Source organism: Hemitrygon akajei, chromosome 15, assembly GCF_048418815.1.
Source record: "Hemitrygon akajei chromosome 15, sHemAka1.3, whole genome shotgun sequence".
Classification (NCBI taxonomy): Eukaryota; Metazoa; Chordata; class Chondrichthyes; order Myliobatiformes; family Dasyatidae; genus Hemitrygon; species Hemitrygon akajei.
The window spans coordinates 47086877-47105357 of record NC_133138.1 but is presented as its reverse complement, the minus strand read 5'-3'; the positions used below and the strand labels follow the sequence as shown (position 1 = coordinate 47105357).

The window sequence follows — 18481 nt, the reverse complement described above, 5'->3', positions numbered from 1 at the left end:
CCGCTTTGTATAGTGGGAGATGGAGTTATTGTCTAAGGTTAGGTGTTCCGTTTAGTTGTAGTTTGTTGTTAAACATGGACGTGTTTGAAAACAGCCGTGTGTTGTCTGTCCACTCTCGATCAGAGATGCTGCCGTGTTACCATCGATTGTTCTGGTGCTACCCACTGAAAATTAACAGTGGCAGTTCAGTGATTTCCTAACGAAAAAAAAGTCACGGAGGTAGTAAAAAAACTGAAGGGTGGGGACAATTAAATTAAAAGACAGCGGCAACGACTGAAGACAGCGAGGGGATACACTTTGAAAGATCGAATTTGAAGGTGAAGTACAAGGCAGTGTGGGGAAACAGAGGGGTCGTGCGGTCCAAGTCCACAATCCCTCGAAGTTGACGTGCAAGCTGTTAAGGTGGTTAAGAAGGTGTACGCCGTGCTGGCCTTCATTTGTTTGAGTGAATTCAAGAGCCGCGAGGTAATTTAGCAGTTTACAAAACTGACCACATTTAGAGTAGTGTTCAGTTTAGAAAGCCTCATTGAGGAAGGATGTGTAAGAGAAGGCTCACAGGAAATTTACCAGGATGCTGTCTGGATTAGAGGACATGTCGTATGAGGAAAGGTTGGATGAGTTAGGGCTTTTCTCTTTGGAGGACAGAGGATGAGAGATAACTTGATAGAGGTGTATAAAATGATAAAGGGCATGAAGCACCATCAATAACTCTTGGAGACGTGAGGCGAGATAAAGGCTTTTATTGGCTGGAAGAAAGAACAGGCAGCAATTGACCACCACACTACATCCTGGAGACTGAGGCCAGGGCTGTGTCTCCAATTGCCTTTATACCAGGGTCCATGGGAGGAGCCACGGTCAGTGAGAGGAGCCACAGGAGCAGTCAGCAGAGGGGTGCATGTCCAGACAGGTATATGTAGTTCACCATAGGGCATGGATAGAGTGGACAGTCAACAGTTTTTTTGAGGCTGATACAATAGAAACATTTAAGTGACTTAAGCAAATGGATGTAAGAAAGATGGAGGCTAATGGGCTGTGGAGGAGGGAAGGGTTATATATGTTAACATAACATCATGGGCCTAAGGACCCTTACTCTGCTGTGCTTTGTGGTCCATGTTCAATGATCAAAGGCAAATCTATTGTAGAGCAATGAGGTGGAGATGGGTAAGTAACGTTATAGACTGATGTTTTATCAGAACTCAGATGAAAGATAACAAACCTGAAATTTTAACTGTTTCTTTCTTCACAGATGCTGCTGATCATTTACAGCACCTCATGTATTTAACTGACATTTTTCAACATCTGTTTTATTGGTGTCTGAGATCTGTGATTTCTTAAATATATATCCATTTTCACTCATTAATGCAGATGTTTGCCGTCCTGTTCTTTTTCATGGTAATGACTCCTAGCCTTTATGAGTTTTAATGTCTGATTTTTAAAAAAACTATGAAAAGGTCATGATTGATTTACTTGATTAAACTTTTCAAGAAAGTAACAACAAAGTTTGATAATGGTAGTGTTATAGCTCAAAGTAATTTTTTTGTTAAATTACATATATATCACCACATACAATCCTGAGATTCATTTTCTTGTGGGCATACTCAGCAAATCTATAAAATAGTAACTATAATAGGATCAATGAAAGATCAACCAGAGTGCAGAAGATAACAAACTGTACAAATGCAAATATAAGTAAATAGCAATTTAATGAGAACATGAGATAAAGAGTCCTTGAAGGTGAGATCATTGGTTGTGGAAACAAGTGAAGTTCAGTGTAGTTATTGAGAACCTGATGGGTGAGGGGTGGTAACTTCCTGAACCTGGTGGTGTGAGTCCCGAGGCTCCTGTATCTTCCACCTGATGGCAGCAGAGAGAAGAAAGTGTAACCTGGGTGGTGGGGTTCTGTGATGGATGCTACACGCACTCAATGGTGGGATGGCTTTGCCATGATGTACTGGGCCGAATTTGCTACTTTTTGTGGGATTTTCCATTCAAAGGCATTGGTGTCTCCATACCAGGCAGTGATGCAGGAAGACAATGGACTCTGCAGCACACATCTATAGAAATTCGCCAAAGTTTTAGATGTCATGCCGAATCTCCGCAAACTCCTAAGGAAGTAGAGGTGCTACCATGCTTTCTTCACAATTGCACTTGCGTGCTGAGTCCACGACAGGCCCTCTGAAATAGTAGCCACTGAGGAATTTAAAGTTACTAACTCTCTTCCACTCTGATCTTCTGATGAGGATTGGCTCACTGACCTCTGGTTTCACTGTCCTGAAGTCTATATTCAGTTCCTTGCTCTTGCTGACATTGAGTAAGAGGTTGTTGTTATGACACCACTCAGGCAGCTTTTCAACCTACCTCTTATATGCTCATTCATCACCATGTTTGATTCGGCCCACGACGTAGTGTTATCAGCAAACTTGATATGGCATTGGCTTAGCCACACGGTCATAAGTGTAAAGCAAGTGGAGCAGGGGGTTAAACACACAGCCCTGTGGTGTAGCTGTGCTGATGGAGATCATGGAGGAGATGATGTTGCTAATCCAAACTGACTGGGGTCCACAAATGGAAATCCAGGATCCATTTGCACAAGGGGGTTGAGGTCTTGGAACTTCTTGATTAGTTTTGAGTGGATGATGGTATTGAATGCTGAGCTATGGTCAATAAAAAGGATCCTGATGTATGCATCTTTGCTGTCCACATATTCCAGGGTTGAGTGAAGAGCCATTGATATGACTTCCTGACCTGTTGCTCCAGATGGCAAACTGGAGCAAATCCAAGTCGCCTTTCAGGCAAGGGTTGATATGTTTCATCACCAGCATTTCAAATCACTTCATCACTGTGGTTGTAAGTCTAACTGGGCAGTAGTCAATGAGGCAGGTAACCACGCTTTTCTTGGGCACCGTATAATTAAAGCTTGCTCATATGTCTTAGGACATCGATCTGTTTCATTATTTTTTTCTGCTTAGCTTTCAATACTTGAATGCTATTTGTGACTAACATTGCCTACACTGTTCCAGGCATGTTCATACCAGAGCCTAGTAAAGATTTATTATCATATGATCCCAAAATATGGTTGGCTTATGTGTGCTGTTGCCACAAGCTAAAATCTTTGGCAGATGGCGTATAGTTTAGGGAAGTGTACAAAGTTGCAAGAAAAAGTTTGTGAACCCTTTGCAATTACTGGTTTTGTGCGTTAATTACTCATAAAAGGTGGTCTGATCTTCATCTAAGTCACAATAATAGACAATCACAATCTGCCTAAACTAATAACACACTAACAATTGTAATTTTCATGTGTTTATTGAACACATTGTTTAATCAGTCACAATCCAGGCTTGGAAAAAGTATCTGAACTGTTGTATTTAATAACTGGTAGAACCTCCTTTAGCAGCAATAACCTCCACCAAATGTTTCCTGCAGCTGTTGATCAGACTTGCACAACAGTGAGGAGGAATTTTAGACCTTTCCTCCATACAGAACTATTTTAGTTCATCATTATTTCTGGGATACCTTGCATGAACAGCCCTTTTCAGGTCATGCCACAGCCTTTCAATTGGGTTAAGGTCTGGACTCTGACTTTGCCATTCTAAACCACAAATTTTATTCTTTTTAAACCATTCTGTTGTTGGTTTATTCTCGCCTTTCAGATCATTGTCTTGTTGCATCATCCAACTTCTCTTAAGCTTCAGGTGACAGACTGCTACCTTGATATTCTCTTGTAAAATGCCATGATACAATTTTGAAGTCATTGTTCCCTCAGAGAAAACTATCTAGGCTCTGAGGCAGCAAAACAGCCCAAAACCATGATGCTCCTTCTGCCAGGCTTCGCAGTTGGGATGAGGTTTTGGTGGTGGTGTTCAGTGCTCTTTTTCCTCCAAACATAGCAATGTGCATTTCTGCCAAAAAGTTCAATATTTGTCACATCTATCCACAGAACATTGTCCCAGAAGCATTGTGGAACATCCAGATGGTCTTTTGCAAACTTGAGATGTGCAGCAATGTTTTTTGGAGAGCAGTGGTGTCCTTCCATGAACACCATTCTTCTTCAGTGGTTTTCTTACAGTGGACACATAAACAACAACTTTAACATGTTCTAGAGATTTCTGCAGGCCTTTTTCTGTTACCCTTGGGTTCTCTTTCACCTCCTTCAGCATTGCACGTTGTGCTCTTTGTGTGATCTTTGAAGGCTGCCCACTCCTAGGGAGAGTAGCAACAGTATTGAAATTCCTCCATTTGTAGGCAGTTTCTCTTACTGTGGACTGATGAGCATTCAGGTCTTTAGAAATGCTTTTGCAGCCTTTTCCAGCTTTATATATCTCTACAATTCTTCAATCTCACAGTGTGAAAAGGTGCGATCGGTGGGGAATTATTTGTGTGTCCACCCTCGCCTGGGTGATAATTCCACCACTGAAGAACGGTCGTATGTATTATAGTCATAGTCAGTGACCACAACGGGACTTTGGAAGACAACGGGAAGATCGGCAGCAACAGCTCATATCTCTCTCTCTCTCTCTCCCTCTCTCCCTCTCTCCCTCTCTCCCTCTCTCCCTCTCTCCCTCTCTCCCTCTCCCCCTCTCCCCCTCTCCCCCTCTCCCCCTCTCCCCCTCTCCCCCTCTCCCCCTCTCCCCCTCTCCCCCTCTCCCCCTCTCCCCCTCTCCCCCTCTCCCCCTCTCCCCCTCTCTCCCTCCCTCTCCCTCCCCCTCCAAATTTGATGAACCAAATAGCCTAATTCTGCTCCTATGTCTTTTTATCAAATGGTTTTTCTTCAGTTTAAGAAGGGCAAAAGAAACAAACTAGGAAATTATAGGCTGCTGAGGCTCACATCAGTGGTAGTGAAATTATTGGAGAAGATTCTTCGGGATAGAACCTACTCGCATCGGGAAAAGCCGAGACATAGTTAGTAATTGTCAGCATAGCTCTGTGGGGAGGAAATCATGTCTTACAAACTTGTTTGAGTTTTTTGAGGACATGATGAAGGTGATTGTTGACGGAAGAGCAGTGGTTGTTAAGTCCATGGACTTTAGTAAAACTTGCAACAAGATTCTTTATGTAAGCTGATCTGGAAGATTAAGGCACATGGGTCCAGGAAGACTTGGTAGGTTGTATTCAAAATTAACTTGGCCGTAAAAAAAAAGAGTAGTGATAGAGTAGTGTTATTTTGACTGGAGATGTTTCACAATGATGAGTGCTGGAATCTCTATCTGTGATTTGTGTAGCTGATCTAAATGAAATTGTCAGTGGACTGAGTAGTAAGTTTACATGTAAGCATAGCATAAAAATTGGTAGCACTGTGCATAATGAAGAAGGTTGTCAAGTGATTCAGCAGCATACAGACTAGTTGGAGATGTAATAATGTTCCATTACTTTTCACAGTTCCTTGCATGATATATTTCTTGTTTCCTGTAGTATGGTCTCCAGATCTCTTCATATCACAGAGGTTTGTAGCTTTATTTCCATTTAAATAATAATTTGCTTTTTCATTCTTCCATTCAAAGTGGATGTCATCACACTTTCTCACCCCAGCTGCCAACTTCTTACCCACTCAGTTAACTTGTCTACATCCATTTGCAGGCTTGTATCTTCTAAACAAATATTTTTGTATTATCATAAAGTTTGGCTGCTGCATATTTGACATCTTAAACCCTTCCCTATCCTTGCCACTACATTACCCCTAACTCTTATGTGCTCTTATGTTGTGTACTAACCTGTTTGCTTCCTCAAAGATCTCTAGCAATTTCATGTTTACTGCAGGATTGTCTTATAATTCTATAAATGTGCATTCTATTAACTGCTTATTAATGGATTGCAGCGATCTTCCAATGACAGATGTAAGACTAACTTTCCTGTAGTTTCATACTTTGTTTTTCTCATATCTTGAATAGTGATAATACATTTATGATTTTTTCAGTTTGATGGGATATCTCCAGAACCTAGGGAATTTGGGTGAATTACAACAAAAATGTCCACTATCTCTCAAACCACTTCCCTCAAGACCCTAGGATGCATGCCAGAGGTCTTATCAGCCTTTAGCCCCATTAGTTTGGCTATTATTTTTTAATCTCTAATAACAGAGATGATTTTAAATTCCTCCTCCCTATCACCCCTTGATCATCTATAATTAGTGAGATGTTTTAGTGTCTTCTACAGTGAAGACCTAGCCCAGATAATTATTTAGAGCTCTCATTTCTCAATTCGCAGTTACTAATTTTCAGTTTCATCCTTTTCAGCAAATCATTTTTATGCACCTCCAGAAACTCTTACTGATCATATATTATATGCTAGTTTACACTCACACTCCATCTTTTCCCTATTTGTACTTTTGCTAGTTATGCTAGTTTCTCATTTAATCTGTATTAATTTCATTTCCTGAAGAATAGTCACTATAATTATGTGTTGAATAAACAGGTCCAGCTATTTGTTGGCTAGTTATTGAAAAAAATTCTGAACATCTAAGTAAACACTTGTTAAAAATTTTAAATGGGATTTCAGAGCTCATTTCCAGCACTAAATATTGTGAACTTAGAGATATACCCTTATTGCTGCAATGGCAGATGGTTGGCATGCCTGTTGCAAATACACTCAGTAGTAAGCTTATTAGGTTCAGGAGTGGAACCCAATGTGGTCTTCTGCTGCTAGAGCCCATCCACTTCAGAGTTCAACATGTTGTGCACTCAGAGATGCTCTTGTAATACATGGTTATTTGAGATACTTTTGCCTTCCTGTCAGCTTGAACCAGTCTTTTGACCTCTCTCATTAACAAGGCTTTTTTTTCACCCACAGAACTGCTGCTCACTGGATGTTATTGTTTATTGCACCATTGTCTGTGAACTCTAGAAAATCCCAGGAGATCAGTGAGATACTCAAGCCACTCCCCCCCGCCCCCCCCCCCCCCCCCGCACCAGCAATCATGCCACAGTCAGAGTCATGTTTCTTCCACATTCTGATGTTTGGTCTGAACAACTGAACTTCTTGACTATGTCTGCATGCTTTTATGCATTGAATTGCTGCCACAATTAGCTGATCAGATATATGCATTAAGCGACAGGTATACCTAATAAAGTGGCCATTAAGTGTGTGTCCTTTGTAACAGCTTATATTTGTCATCATGTTCCCATTGCATGTTTACTGTTCCTAAGCTTAGTACTTTGTATTTGTGTATATTTATTTGGCACACAGTGAATAACCTCACCAACCTATCCAGATTTCTTTGTTTTGTATGTTTCATATTTTATATCTTCTTTCTAAGAAGCTATTGTTTTCACTGGTTATTGAAGAATTTAAAGGTGTTTAAATATTTTCTCTCAAAGTGCTTTCTGTACCAAACATCATGCCCTAAAATGGAACTGTTCAGCTGAAAACCAAATGGGAAGTCTTTTTGTCTTGAGAGTATAAGAAATCAGTTGTAGATGATGTGCGTCCTCAAGGCATTCCACAATTCAGCAAGATAGCTGGTCCTATGTCTCAAATCCTCTTCTCTGACTGAGCCGAATATTTTCTTCTGTTTATTTCACTCTTCAAATTGCGAATTCACTCAATTCCAGAGATTTAACAATTCTCTCAAGAAATATATCATTATGTCTACCCCAAATGGACAACCTCTTATCCTGAGACTCTATCCCTAAATTCTAAATTTTTCAGCCTGAGGATACATCCTCTCAGTGTGTACCTTTTCAAAATAACTTGCATTCAAAGAAATTACTGCTCTGATTCAATTTTATTCACTGTAGTCTTTCTCAACCTGTGTTTGTCTGCATTTATTCCAAGAATCTAGTGAAATTCTGCTGAACTGGCTCCACAATGTGTGTATCCTTCAATGGGTATTGATAGACACTCCACACAGTAGACCAAATAATGTCACTGAAAGTCTGCACAATTGCTGAAAGAAGTCTTTATTCTTGTAACAATTTACTTGCTATAAATGCCAAAGTATCATTTACCTTCCTGATTGCTTTGTACTTGCATGTCAACTTACTATCTTTCATGAACCTGCTGACAAGGATCTCTCTTTAAATCATCATTTCTTTCTTTCTTATCATTTTAAAATGATCTTTCTTTCTATTTTTACTATAGTGAGAAACATCAAATTTTTCTACTTCACAGTATAACTGTCACTGTCAACTTTGATATTATTTGGAAGCTCTTTATACCTACTGCTCTACTTGCTTTACACCCATGACTGTGTGGCTAAGCACAGTTCCAACACCATAAACAAGTTTGCTGATGGAACCACTATTGTTGGTTGTATCAAAGGGGGTGATGGATCAGCATATAGGAGGGAGACTGAAAACTTGGCTGAGTGGTGCAATAACAACAACCTCTCACTCAATGTCAACAAGACTAAGGAACTGATTGTAGACTTCAGACAAAGGAATCCAGAGGTCCATGAGCCAGTAATCATCAGATGATCAGAGGTGGAGAGGGTCAGTAACTTTAAATTCCTGAGTCTCATTATCTCAGAGGACATGTCGTGGATCCATCATATGATAGCAAAGAAAGCACGACAGCGGCTCTTCTTCCTCAGGAGTCTGCAGAGATTCAGCACATCATCAAAAAATTTGGCAAACTTCTATAGTTGTATGGTGGGAAGTGTGCTGACTGGTTGCATTATGGCCTGGTATGGGAACACCAATACCTTTGAGTGGAAAATCCTAAAAAAAAGCAGCAAATTTGGCCCACTACGTCACCGGCAAAGCCTCACAACCATTAAGCAAATCTACTTTACAATGTTGCTGTTAAAAAAGAAGCATCCATCATCAAAGATCCTCCACCCAGAGGTAGAAGGTACAAGGGCCTCAGGATTCGCACCACTAATTTCAAGAATAGTTACTACCACTCAACCATCAGGCTCTTAAACAAAAGGGGAATAACTACATTCTGTTTCTGGTGTACACAAATGATGGTCTCACTTTAAGAACTCTTGAATTGAATTGAATTGACTTTATTACTTACATCCTTCATATACATGAGGAGTAAAAATCTTTACATTACCTCACCGTCTAAATGTGCAATGTACAATTTAGTAATTTATAATAAATATTATGTATAACAGGATAGTCAATATAACAGAAATACAGTTGCATCAGCATGAATTAATCAGTCTGATGGCCTGGTGGAAGAGGCTGTCCCAGAACCTGGTGGTTCTGGCTTTTATGCTGCAGTACTGTTTCCTGGATGGTAGGAGCTGGGACAGTTTGTGGTTGGAGTGACTCGGGTTCCCAGTGATCCTTCGGGCCCTTTTTACATACCTGTCTTTGTAAATGTCCTGAATCATGGGAAGTTCACATGTACAGATGCGCAGGGCTGTCCGCACCACTCTCTGCAGAGTCCTGTGCTTGAGGAAATTACAGTTCCCATACCAGGCAGTATGCAGACAGTCAGGATGCTCTCAATTGTGTCCCTGTAGAAAGTTCGTAGGATTTGGGGGGCCCATACCAAACTTCAGACTGGCAGTTGGTGACTAGTGGTGTTCCGCAGGGGTCGGTGTTGGGACCCCAACTCTTTACAATCTATATTAATGATTTGGAGAAAGGGACTAAGTGCAACGTATCGAAGTTTGCTGATGACACAAAGATGGGAGGGAGTGTAATGAGTGCGGAGGACATTGAAACCCTGCAGGGGAACATAGATAGGCTGAGTGATTGGGCAGACATTTGGCAGATGAAATATAATACTGACAAGTGTGAGGTCTTGCACTTTGGCAGGAAAAATAATTGAGCAAGTTATTATCTAAATGGAGAGAAACTGGAAAGTGCTTCCGTGCAAAGGGATCTGGGGGTCCTGGTGCAGGAAACACAAAAAGTTAGTATGCAAGTGCAGCAGGTGGTCAAGAAGGCCAATGGAATACTGGCTTTTATTGCTAGGGGGATGGAGTATAAGAACAGGGAGGTCTTACTGCAGTTGTACCGGGTATTGGTGAGACCACACCTGGAGTACTGCGTGCAGTTCTGGTGTCCATATTTAAGAAAGGACATACTGGCTCTCGAGGCAGTGCAGAGAAGGTTCACTAGGTTAATTCCGAGGATGGGTGGGTTGATGTATGATGAGAGGTTGAGTAGATTGGGACTCTACTCATTGGAGTTCCGAAGAATGAGAGGCGATCTTATTGAAACATATAAGATTGTGAAGGGGCTTGATCAGGTGGATGCGGGGAGAATGTTCCCAATGATGGGTGAAACTAGGACTAGGGGGCATAATCTTAAAATAAGGGGATGCTGTTCCAGGACTGAGATGTGGAGAAATTTCTTCACTCAGAGGGTAGTGGGGCTGTGGAATTTACTGACCCAGAGAGCTGTGGAAGCTACTACACTCAATAAATTCAAAACGGAGATAGACATTTTCCTGGATAAAAATGGCATTAGGGGATACGGTGAACGAGCAGGTAAGTGGACATGAGGCTAGGTTTAGATCAGCCATGTGATCTCCTGGACCAGTTTTCGATAGCCTGGATGGGTCGGAGAGGAATTTTCCAGATTTTTTCTCCTCAATTGGCAACTCGTTTTTTTTCCCCCGGGTGATCACATGGGTTTGGGCGGGATGAATAATAAAATAAAATGGGCGGCATGGTGCCCTGTTGGTTGGCATTGTTGCCTTGTGGGATTCGGTGAAAACTAGAGTTAAGATTGAATCAGCCATGATCTTGTTGAATGGCGGAGCAGGCTTGGGGGGCCGATTGGCCTACTCCTGCTCCTATCTCTTAAGTTCTTATGTTCTTCAACTGTCTGAGGTGAAAGAAGTGCTGTTGTGCCTTTTCCACCACACAGCCTGTATGTACAGTCCACGTGAGATCCTCAGTGATGTTTATGCTGAGGAACTTGGAAGCTGTTCACTCTCTCAACCCCAGATCCATTGATGTCAGTAGGGGGTTAGCCTGTCTCCATTCCTCCTGTAGTCCAGTGGTTTTGTGACATTGAGAGAGGTTGTTTTCTTGACACCACTGTGTCAGGGTGATGACTTCTTCTCTGTAGGCTGCCTCATTATTATTTGAAATTAGGCCAATCAGTGTAGTATCGTCAGCAAATTTAATGAGGTGCAGATTGGAGCTGTAGGTGGCAACACAGTCACGGGTATACAGAGAGTAAAGGAGGGGGCTTAGTACACAGCTCTGAGGGGCACCTGTGTTGAGGGTCAGAGAGACAGAGGTGAGGGAGCCCACACTGCTTGCCTCTTCATCTTGCTATTTCATGCTCTCGTTATTTATTGCTATTTAGTGATATTTGTATTTGCACAGTTTTGTTGTTAATTGATCCTGTTTAGTTACTGTTCTATAGAATTGCTAAGTATGCCCACAGGAAAAAGAATCTTAGGGTTGTGTGTTGTGACATGTATGTACTCTGATAATAAACTTTACTTTGAACTTTAAACTTTGCTCACAGCTTAATTTTCCATGCAACTTTGTAATGTCAGCAAATTTGGATTGTTGCACGATAATTTTTTTTCAGCAAATATATTTACCAACCCTAGTATACATTCAGGGGCCACTTTATTAAGTACCTCCTATACCTAATAAAGTGGCTATGTCGTGGTCTTCTGTTGCTGTAGCGCATTCGCTTCAACATTCGACATGTGTGTTCAGAGTAAGTCTTCTGCACACCACTGCTGTGACACATAGTTATTTGAGTTACTGTCACCTTCCTGTCAGTTTGAACCAGTCTGACCATTCTCCTCTGACTTCTCTCATTAACAAGGTGTTTTTGCCCACAGAATCAACGCTCACCGTATGTTCTTATTTTTCGCACCATTCTCTGTAAGCTCTAGAGATGGTTGTGTGTGAAAATCCAAGGAGATCAGCAGTTTCTGAGATATTCAAACCACCCTGTCTGGCACCAATAATCATTCCATGGTTAAATCCATGGTTAAATCATTCCATTTCTTCCCAACTCTGATGTTTGGTCTGAAAAACAACTAAACCTCTCACCATATCTGTATGCTTTTAAGCATCGAGCTGCTGTCACATGATTGGCTGATTAGATATTTGTATTAATGAGAAGGTGTATAGGTGTATCTAATAAAGTGGCCACTAAGTGTAAAAACTAAGGTCTGAACATAAATTTGTTATATCTTTTGTACTGTAATTAATAATTGATAATGAATTATGTATTTGATTAGACCTTTAATGCAAGTCATGCTGACAACAGGTTGCTGATGAACAGGTATATGTTCAACATTATTCATGGATCATTTTCATCCTTAGTGTTAAAAGGAAGTGAAAATTTGCCTTCCTTTGCATTTTTGTTCAAATGGAGCCCAGTCTATAACTAACAGACCAATATGAAAATATTTTTAAAGAGATTTCACTCTTTTTACTTATTATCTTTTTCTGTGTTTCTTCAGTTTCAATCTTCAATTTCACATAACCTGCAGCAAGGAACAAGCAACAAAATGTCTTCACTGCACAAAAATATCACTTTGCAAGACAAAACAACTATTAAAATAGTATGTAAAACACAAAATATATGATAACCTTGATGGAGTTACGAACCAAAGAACTTGGCATACTCCCAGTGATCACTTTATAAGCTATTGTCAATGTATAAGAAGTTATGCTGTGAACAACCAAGGAAAAAGGAATGTTTGGAGACAGGAGACGCTGCAGATGCTGGAATCTGGAGCAACAGTCTGCTAGAGGAACATAGATCAATTGTCTCGGGGTGGGGGGGGGGAGGAATTGTCAATATTATTCATTAAAACCCAACATCAGGTGGTTTATTCATGGAAGGAATTTTTATTCATTATAAATACTTTCTTCTGGAAGAATAAGGTCACTGTGCATACAACTTTCTAGAAGAATCAAAAAGAAACCCTCATGTAACAGAGAATTCAGCACTCCGAGGCATCCAAGCTAACTGATAAATTTTTTTAAATGATTTAAAATAATATTTTTACTTTTTTTGAGTTTTTGAGGAGGTAGGGTTAGCTTAATGCAGTGGGGATGGTCAAACACTTTCTGCTTAACACAAGTGACTGGAGACATGCACACTAGGGCCTTGTTTGTACCTGTCATATATAATCAGGTGCCCTGCTGGACCCTCAGCCTGTGCCATTCATGGGATCAGTAATAATTATTTAATGAATGCTGAGGGTGGTGTCCCACATCATCTTGCAATCTGAGAAATTGCCGAACATTATCGCAGGACTGATTATTCATGGAATGAAAGGAAACAAAGGGTTATGTCCTGGCACTATTACTATATATACAATTGGTTGGTAAATGTTACATGGATAATACACATTTATAAAATCTTAAAGTATGGTTTCCATGACGTTCATCAACAGCAGCCCAAGTCAGGATGTGGTGAGTGCTGACTCTTAGTGACATAAAGCCAATGACATCTGGGCTTTAGTATGAAGTGAGGGTTGTGAGAGCATGGCAGAGAGGTTTAAAAAGTTTGTCAGGTATATGGAAAAAGAACCTGGGGTTTTTGAAATCCTGGGTGATGTTGGATCAATTTTTTGCAAAGCAAAGTGCAGTTATACTACATGTGGCCTGAGCAGGTCTAGCAATGAACATTTCGGTGAATTGGGGTGGCAGTTGTATTCATGCTTATGAACCTGGATTTGAGAGGATACAAATGTAAATATTTAAAAATGTATATTCACCATTAAGATTATAAATTAAAAATCACAAATAATGAAGCACCATTTGTAATCAAAGTATACTATACTAAGTTTCTAAAGATTAATCTAAGAATTGTAAGACAGAAGGAAGACATTTATTCAACTTTGAACTGTAGATAGAAATAAACAAAAGATACTCATGGATATTTCTAATTTCAGTGCACCTTCTTTTGCCGAAAATGGTTCATCGACTTGGGAATTAATTCAGCACTGTTAATTATGCCTGGAATAGCTAAACATGCTGTCTGCTTGGTGCAGACATCAATGCAGTCAGCTGACTGCCTTTTCCAGACACAATGCAACAGCAAACACACAATACACAAAATGGGAATAGATCAGTGTCCAATACTCAAGTATTCTGTGACTATTAGTGAATTAATCCAAACCACAAAAGTAAAACAATGGCACTTTAGGGTAAAAAGAGGAGTTAATAGATTTTTTTAAATTTGAACAATTATTGTTTCTTTATGAGGAATAATTTAAAAGTTATTAATTTCTGGGAACAGACTAGTTAAAATTTGGTATTATGTCATTCTGACGTGCTCACAAATTTGTCTGTATTCTTGAACAAAGACAACTATTGCTCGTCTGTTCCACTGTGTTGCCAGCTGTTCCAAGCTCAGAGTGTTCCAAAATCAATGGCCCATCTGTTAGCTGACTCATGTTGTCTAAATCAGGATCTTTTTTTATTTACATAATTATTGTGAGCTCCGACATCAAAAATACTGGATATTGTTTATCATCTTTAGATCTATTTTTGTATAGGAGTTAATTTTGTTGATGCAGAAACAATGAAACATTTTCTTACACTTTGGATTACGTTGGAGGCAATGCAGAGATATTTTTATATCAGTAAAATAAAAACTTCACAATTATTTTATATACTGTGCTTAGAAATATTTTACTTCAAATTGTATAGAAACATTGCAGTGGAGCAGAAGGTAAAAACATTTACTTGTTTGTTAAAGAAGTGGGCTCCATTTAGCTTTATTTCTAAAAATAGCTCCACCAAAAAATATTATTTTGAAAACCATTCAGAGTCTGAATAAGGAATTTATTGAGCATACTGTATATCTTTAGTACAGAAATTGATATGATGACATAATGCATAAACACTGCCATTTCTCTCAGTTGACATAAATATTCTTTGAAACAAAACTGGAGTTATGTTAAAATGCAAAACAAATTTGGTTTTGTAGGTTTCAGTGACATTTTTATAATTTTTGTGAAATAGGGTTAATATTTTAAAAAGAACATGTCCATCATAAATTTTAAAGATAAATTATGTAAAATTAATAATTAAATAGAATGCAACTTAAATTCATTTAAATGAGTACTGCATCAAAACTAAACAATTCTAATACATTATATACTGTATTTTTCACAAATGTTATTAAGGTTGTCCCTTGTTCTACACATTTTCATATTCCTTTCTGAAAGTTGTGAGACAGTCAGCATTAAAATTCACAGATTCCATCAGCAGGGGTCTTTCAACTAATATCTATAAAGAAGCCTTGATATTTGTAAACTATGATGGGGGCTTATAGAGGGCATGAGACATTCCAAGCAAATCAAATTTACTTCCATTGTCATCTGCATTGCCACCTTTTCAGGTGATTTCTAACTGTTCCCTAATCTGGCAAAGTCCAAACAACTCATAAAGCACCCAGAACCATACAATGCTGATTTTTTTACATGCATTCAGAATGCTGGAATTGCTATTGTAGATATATAAGAAAGGATAACCACATTACCAAGTGCAATACATCATGTCTATGACATTTCAATATGAAAGCTGGGTGCAAACTTGTACTCATTAAACTTAAGTCTTTGCTATGTGATTTGAAATCTATCATGTAGAAAGGATGATGGGAAAGAGTCAAGAATTTACTAGCTGATGGTAACAAATTATTCTTTATCAACTTCTACATAATCAAATTATTAAAATTTATCTAGGAAAATATGAAAATGAAGACTTCCAATTGATGCAACTTCCATTTATTGTAATCCTTAAAACTTACAAAATGGTTAATTGGAAAGAAGTATACTTTGATAGAAATCATTCTATTTTCCCCCAAAACATTTTATCCTGTTAAATTAGATTTAAAATATTCTATAAATAAAAATATCTTATAATACATTTACTGTTGATATGTCCTTAGTTGGCTGAAACATTCAAATTTTATTTGGATAATTCACTGCAGTTACATAGGACAGCATCTATTAGAGTGATTTATGATTTATACTGGACAACAGGAGTCCTCAAAATGTACACATTTCATAGTTATGGATACACACTGACAACCTATATTCTCCAAGATGTTGGAAAGACCTTTCCATTCTTAAAGATACTTACAATTACTTATGATTAACTATGCATCATTTGTATTCTAGACATGTGGAATAATGGAACTTACTTGTAAATACATCAAGAAAATTATTTTATAATTGAACTGTTTCCACCATATCATTAACATACAATTGTAACGTTTGATGTTCCAAAATGGTTGCAGGTTAATATCTACATTGTTCATTCAATTATAGTTTCAAGAATGAGTGAACATTTTGCAGATGCAGTATAGCAGATAGAAAATATAATCCAAAAGAAAGCGAATTGATTTTCCTAGGATTTTGAAACTCTTCTTGATGGTGATAGTGGGGTGGGGGGGGGGGGGGTGGTGGAAGAGGAAGAGAGCTTGAGAAAGGATAAGAAACAACAAAAGTCTAAACTATTTCACACATTTACTTATTTGTTGGTCTTTATTTACTTTGTAACACGTTAAGCATAGAAGAATCAATGAACATGTGAATTTAAATACATGACTAAAATAAAACTGCTTCACATTTTAGTGCACAATACATTGTTTCCAAAACCATACAATCCAATCACCATTATATGGATAATTTGGTCCCTTGGTGCATTATAGGAAGTAGAGCCCATCTTGAGATTTGGAGTGGATGCTGCAACAGAATCCCATTGTGAGTTAGTTGGTGTGAGGGTTTTGAAACTAAAACCAGTCAACATAAAAAAATAATTAAAAGTTGCATCTCCTCCATTCCACATTCATGAAGCTGATTCTTGCCTTTTTTCCTCTTCAATTGCTGAAACATAAAAAAGAAACCGACTTTTTAAGCAAATCGATGTAATCCAACTTGAAATTCCTAAACTAGGTTTTCTCCAAGATAAAGTTAAATTATATTTAAGGATGTTAAATAGTCCATAAATGTTCCAGTCACAGTACTCTGCAATGAAGATCAAGCTAATAACGATTTCATAACAAGCCGATAGCAAATTCTAATGACACTTTATAATAGTATCTATCGCACAGGTGTGGCCGACAGTCTGTAGGTTGTCTCCAGATCTGGTATACTTACTCTCTTTTGTTGGCAAAGGGTTTTTTTCTTTGGTTTCTATCTTCTTCAGTTTTTTCTTGTCAAATTGTATGATTTCACATAGATTTGGTTTGTCTGACATGGCGTCTACTGCAAAATAAAAATCACAAAAGTCTTGTCCAGTGCAATGCGGCATTTAAATCTCTTACTGTGAATGCAAAGAAGCCAGTGCAAAGAATCAGATGTAAATGTAAATTATTGAATAATATTTAAAGTATTTTTGTGCGAATATGGTTAACCAGAAGTTTCGGAAATAAAAAGACCAACCTATTAAATGATATACGAGTTAAACTCATGCAAATATATAAAAGATGGATCACATGAAAATATGCATTCTAACATTATAGTTTACTAACATTCTCAGTCTGCACGTATTTTATTCTAACATGTTCTAAGAACGTACTAATCCTATATTCCTCCTTTTTAGCATTGTTGTGAAAGGGAGCCGCCCTACGGATGGGCATTAGTTCAGACCAGGATATTTTGGTATTATAGTTTACAAATAAAATTTAATAAAACTAGTCGGTTGAATTTCACATACTGTTTAATTTTAAACTAGAGGTTATGGGAAGAAAAACGTTTTAATTCAAATTTTAAAAAATAAACAAGTTATTTTGGGGAGTCGCAGTTTTCGAATTAATGATCTAATCCCTTTTAATTCCAAACCTTTATAAAATTATCCGCGTAAAAGATTGACGCACACCTTTAGATAAATAAACTAACATTTTGTTTCTCTTATTTAGTACTCATGTTAATAAAAGGTAGTGGTTTCTCCTCAAAACCTAAAGAATTGAGAATATCGACGGATGTTTTCATCCAAATACTCGCGAAATCGAGATACTAGTCACAAAAAGATGTTTAAAAGAGAATCCGGTAGTATTGCTTACCTTTATCTTTGTCCTGCTCCACCACAGATTCAGATACTATCCTCTATCTGCACTGCCTGGGCGTGGATTAAAAAGCGCAGAGCTCGGCGTGATTAGCATAAATATCTGACAACTGGGACCGCCTTTCCGGAAATCAACCGTGCAGCAAATGGCATTGCAGTGTTCCTGGAAATGGTTATTGGCATCAGTAGAAAACTGATGCAAAGGCTTGGTTTGTAGAAGCCATTTCTCTGGATTCAGGTCGCAAACTAATTATAGTATTGGCGAGTCGTGCAGTACAAGTGAACGGATCATTGGTAGAAAGAACGCGATAGAAGAAAAAAGTACCTTTGCATTGCGATATCTTTACACCAGTCCAAAATCCAACACATGAATGGCAAGCTGTAAATAATACACTATGAAGACTAAGTGTATTGATATCGGTGCTGAGACGTTTTATACTACCGGGGAGACAGACGCACTCGTAATTTTGTATGCAACGTCTACCATATACATCACGATAAACCCCCGATAATTTTATTCACATCGCCTTCATGAGTAGAACACAATAACAAATTCCAGAACGTTTCAACAAAATTAAAAAC

The 18481-nt window shown here is 38.5% G+C and overlaps 1 protein-coding gene and 1 long non-coding RNA gene across 3 annotated transcripts; one reads left to right on the top strand and one right to left on the bottom strand.

The window, feature by feature from the left end:
* The first annotated feature begins 50 nt into the window (after positions 1-50).
* Positions 51-12712, top strand: LOC140739319 (uncharacterized). 2 transcript variants are annotated; one of them, XR_012101600.1, is made up of 2 exons: positions 51-317; positions 12334-12712. It is a non-coding gene; the product is annotated as an uncharacterized lncRNA (long non-coding RNA). The 2 variants fall into 2 exon arrangements; XR_012101601.1 differs by having other exon boundaries at positions 51-465.
* A 1938-nt stretch (positions 12713-14650) lies between these two features.
* On the bottom strand, positions 14651-18049 carry LOC140739318 (thymosin beta-11-like). Its single transcript, XM_073067497.1, has 3 exons — positions 17898-18049; positions 16993-17100; positions 14651-16719 (listed from the first exon to the last, which is right to left on the bottom strand). The coding sequence occupies exons 2-3, from the start codon at positions 17090-17092 to the stop codon at positions 16682-16684; spliced, it is 138 nt and encodes a 45-aa protein (XP_072923598.1). The 5' UTR covers positions 17093-17100; positions 17898-18049; the 3' UTR covers positions 14651-16681.
* Between the last annotated feature and the right edge of the window lie 432 nt (positions 18050-18481).